This window comes from Babylonia areolata, chromosome 7 (assembly GCF_041734735.1).
Source record: "Babylonia areolata isolate BAREFJ2019XMU chromosome 7, ASM4173473v1, whole genome shotgun sequence".
Taxonomy (NCBI): domain Eukaryota; kingdom Metazoa; phylum Mollusca; class Gastropoda; order Neogastropoda; family Buccinidae; genus Babylonia; species Babylonia areolata.
The window spans coordinates 45532425-45537424 of NC_134882.1; the positions used below are offsets into that span (position 1 = coordinate 45532425).

Consider the following 5000-nt stretch of genomic DNA (forward strand, 5'->3'; position numbering starts at 1 on the left):
GTAACGGCAGTGGTGGAGGAACAGAGACAGCAGATTTGGGATCTGCTGGGTGTGCTTCAGGGGACAAGGCCCAACGATGTCTCCATCGTCGGTCACCATCACACTAGCTGAACTGCTAACATGAGGGGTCAGACGGAAGGGTTGGAAGGTGGGGAGTATGGAGAGAGAGAGAGAGAGGGGGGGGGCAGACAGAAGGGTTGGAAGGTAGGGAGTATGGAGAGAGAGGGAGAGGGAGGAAGCGAGAGAGAGAGAGCGGGGAGGGGGGTGGGGGGGCGTCAGACAGAAGAGTTGGGTGAGGATGGTTCACAATTTGTAATACATGTAAGTATACAGAGTCGCAGACATGACCAGACTAAAGTTTGATTTCGTAAGTTTGTGTCCACTGTAAGGAGAAGATCCCTGAAAACAATATTCTATGGCGTAATACGTTATCAACTGATTAAGAGAGAAAGAGAGACAGAGAGAGAGACAGACAGACAGACAGAGAGAAGGAAGGGAGGGAGGGAGGGAGGGAGACACAGAGAAAGAGTCACACAGGAAGAGAGAGGCAAAGAGAAAGGGAGAGAGAGAGGGGTGGGGTGGGTGGGTGGGTGGGAAGGAAACAGGTAGACAAACACAATGACAATGACATCAAAACAGTCGGGAAAAAAGACAATGGCTGAGAGACAGACATCTAACTATCTATCTATCCATATAGTTTATATATATATATATATATATATATATATATATATATATATATATATAGTTATAGTTATAGTTAATAATAATAATAATAATAATGGATACTTATATAGCACACTATCCAGAAATCTGCTCTAGGTGCTTTACAAAAACGCTTTTGATAACATAAAACATTATATCTATGTTACATACACACACCAAAATGTGACCACACACACACACACACACACACACACACACACACACACGCACGCACGCACGCGTACACACACACGCACGCACGCACGCACACACACACACTGCATACATACATTTTAACATACATGTGTATCTAACAGCTACCCTAACACATACGCACACATAGGCAGGCACAAACTTACATAAACACACGCACACACAATACACATTCATATACATGCATGTAGTTGTGGACCTGCCACAATTGAACTTATTGCTGAGGGAAAAGGTGAGTTTTGAGACGAGATTTAAAAGATGCGAGGGAATCAGAATGACGGAGGTTATCAGGGAGCTTGTTCCACGTCTTTGGCGATTGAAAAGAAAACGATCTGTGTCCATAGGTCTTACTTCTGACGTGAGGTATCCTGAGAAGTCGAGTATCAGAGGAAGAACGGAGCTGGCGAGACGGGGTATAGATATGGATGAGTTCAGAAAGATACTTTGGGCCAGATCCGTTGACTGCAGAAAAGGTCAGAGTGGATAGCTTATAGTCTATTCGATCAGAAACAGGCAACCAGTGGAGAGACTGAAGAAGAGGAGAAACATGGTCAAATTTAGAAGCTCTGCAAATGAGTCTGGCAGCGTTATTCTGAATTCGTTGGAGTCTGTCTAACAGGTATTTGGGAAGGCCGGCCAAAAGAGAGTTGCAGTAATCCAATCTTGAGAGAACCAGAGAGCATACAAGTGTCTTGGTTGCATCGGTTGAGAGATAGTGGCGGATAGAGCTGATTCTACGCAGTTCCAAATAGGCAGCTTTACAGATATTTATACAGATACAGATATTTATAGTTATATATAATAGAATAGAAAAGTTCAGAATATGTCTTCATTACCAAGTGCACCGGGGTAACAAGGAATATTGGGGTGGGGTAGGGGTGGGGGATAGTACATAACAAGGTGCGAACAGAAATCTAAAATCATACACAAACACAGATACAGTAGTTATATAATTGTGTGTGTGTGTGTGTGTGTGTGTGTGTGTGTGTGTGTGTGTGTGTGTGTGTGTGTGTGTGTGTGTGTGTTTTAGAGAGACAGAGATAGAGACAGACAGAAATATATAATTTATAAAAAAAAAAAAAAAAAAAAAAAACCACCACCACCACCACTCACCGTATGTCGGACCCCATGGGCGTGGCCACCCCGTAGCCCTTGGAGTCCAATTGTGTGTGTGTGTGTGTGTGTGTGTGTGTGTGTGTGTGTGTGTGTGTGTGTGTGTGTGTGTGTGTGTGTGTGTGTGTGTGCGTGTGTGTTTAGAGAGACAGAGATAGAGACAGACAGAAATATATAATCTATTGGAAAAAAAACCCCAACAACAACAAAAAAAACACCACCACAAGCGTGGCCACCCCGTAGCCCTTGGAGTCCAATTGTGTGTGTGTGTGTGTGTGTGTGTGTGTGTGTGTGTGTGTGTGTGTGTGTGTGTGTGTGTGTGCGTGCGTGTGTGTGTGTGCGTGTGTGTGTGTGTGTGTGTGTGTGTGTGTGTGTGTGTGTGTGTGTGTGTGTGTGTGTATTTAGAGAGACAGAGATAGAGACAGAAAGAAAAAAACAAAACACCACCACTCACCGTATGTCGGACCCCATAGGCGTGGCCACCCCGTAGCCCTTGGAGTCCAAGTTGCTGCCCACCTTCATGGTGTCGCAGGGCTTGCGGTTGTTGTGGTACTCGTTGGTGGTGGACTCGATCAGGAAGGCGTACTTGCCGTGAGACTCGCGCACCTTGCGGATGCCCTCGGCGTTGGAGTTCACGAAGACGTTCTTCTGCGAGGTCATGAACGACCACATGCGCTGGTACAGCGACACCGTCGTTTGCTGTTGTTGTTGTTGTTGTTGGTGGTGGTGGTGGTGGCGGAGGTGGTGGTGGTGGTGGGGTCGATGGGAGGGGAGGGTGGAGTGTCGAAGGGGCGGGCAGGTAGGCGGCGGTAGTAGTAGTTGTAGTGGTTGTAGTTATGAAGAAAGAAAAAAAAAGAAGGGGGAAAAGAGTTTATAAAAAAAAAAAAAAAATACAAGAATATTCTATCATCTCTGAAACATAAACTGTTGACACGTTCGTAGAAACATAGGCGACATGTTTAATTAGAACAGTGGGATTAAGATCATGTCAAATACTAAATTGTAGCATCCGTTCGTAAGTTAGAAAAGAAAATCAATACAATAATCAATACGTGTGCCCTACCTATGCCCACCGTTATACTAAAAAAAAAAAGAAAGAAAAAAAATATAAAAGAAAAAACAACTGTTTTTGTACCTCCACAGCAGACGGCCTGCAAGTTCATACAAGCATCGTCCCCACCCACACGCCCTCACATACACAACCCACCCCTGACCCCCACATCTCCCTATTAATTCCAAGGCAATAACCACATTTCTTTCTCTACACTTTTCCGTTTCTTAAGACCGAAAATAGTTGTAAATGAAAATTAATGGTTAATAAAATTGCAATAATCATATACCCTACATTTCTTCCCCTCCACTCTTTGAGTGGACATCTTTACGTCATTCAACAGGGGAAGAAATGTTGAGTTTAATTATAACAACAATGTTATTTATACAAATTTGCATGTTTTTTGTTTTGTTTGTTTGTTTGTTTTTTGGTGTTTTTTTTCCATTTTAGAAACGAAACTGAATGGAAAGAACACACAGGGGAAGAAATGTGGTTTGAGGAGTGATGGCCTAGAGGTAACGCGTCCGCCTAGGAAGCGAGAGAATCTGAGCGCGCTGGTTCGAATCACTGCTCAGCCTCCGATATTTTCTCCCCCTCCACTAGACCTTGAGTGGTGGTCTGGACGTTAGTCATTCGGATGAGACGATAAACAGAGGTCCAGTATGTAGCATGCACTTAACGCACGTAAAAGAACCCACGGCAACAAAAGGGTTGTTCCTGGCAAAACTCTGTAGAAAAATCCACTTTGATAAAAAAACAACAAATAAAACTGCACACAAGAGGAAAAAAAAAAGGTGGCGCTGTAGTGTAACGACTTGCTCTCCCTGTAGAGAGCAGCCAGAATTTCACACAGACAAATCTGTTGTGATAAAAAGAAATAAAAATATAAATACAAGTACAATATTTGGATACTGCCGATTTGGCACTTGTACTTTTCCGTTCATAAGACAGACAAAGTTGCAGATTGGTTTTAATAAGTTTGTAATATATAAACTCTATATTTCTTCTTCCCCTCCACACAGAAGACAAAGGGGAAGAAATGTGGATATTGCCAATTCCACCACCGCCACCACCATCACCACTCTCAGCCTCCCTCCCCTCCCCCCCAAACCCCATCCCCACACAAACACACCCTCACTCCACACTCCCTGAAAAAGAACTTGCTCACGTTAAAGAAAGCGTTGGTGGATCCCGAGGCCATGGTGCCGTACTTGATCTCGGTCTGCTTGGCCAGGTCCTCTGCCGACTTGATGGGGGCGCTCATCCTCATGGTGGTCAGGTAGGCGGCCAGGTTGGCCGTGTAGGAGCTGATGATGATCAGCGTGAAGAACCACCACACGCTCGTCACGATCCGCCCGGACACCGACCTGTGTGGGGTGGAGGAGAATACGACCGATGAGGAGTGATGGCCTAGAGGTAACGCGTCCGCCTAGGAAGCGAGAGAATCTGAGCGCGCTGGTTCGAATCACGGCTCAGCCGCCGATATTTTCTCCCCCTCCACTAGACCTTGAGTGGTGGTCTGCACGTTAATCATTCGGATGAGACGATAAACCGAGGTCCCGTGTGCAGCATGCACTTAGCGTACGTAAAAGAACGCACGGCAACAAAAGGGTTGATCCTGGCAAAATTTTGTAGAAAAAATCCACTTCGATGGGGAAAACAAATAAAACTGCACCTAGGAAAAAATACAAAAAAAGGGTGGCGCTGTAGTGTAGCAACTCGCTCTCCCTGGAGAGAGCAGCCCGAATTTCACACAGAGAAATCTGTTGTGATAAAAAGAAATACAAAATACAAAATGCAAATAAAAATACGGAAGTTGATTTTTTTTTTCTTTTAGAGCTGTAACGGAATTACCAATAACAACCACAAAAATAGAAGGCATAACCACACACCCACACACACCCCACACACACACGCA

At 44.7% G+C, this 5000-nt stretch overlaps 1 protein-coding gene across 1 annotated transcript in view; it reads right to left on the reverse strand.

Moving 5' to 3' along the window:
* Positions 1-5000, reverse strand: part of LOC143283855 (glutamate receptor-like) — a 341357-nt gene that overhangs the window by 41007 nt on the left and 295350 nt on the right. The window contains exons 13-14 of the mRNA XM_076590232.1: positions 4251-4449; positions 2486-2730 (exon numbers count right to left, since the gene is read on the reverse strand). Coding sequence (XP_076446347.1) covers positions 2486-2730; positions 4251-4449 — 444 coding nt within the window. The remainder of the gene's footprint in view (positions 1-2485; positions 2731-4250; positions 4450-5000) is intronic.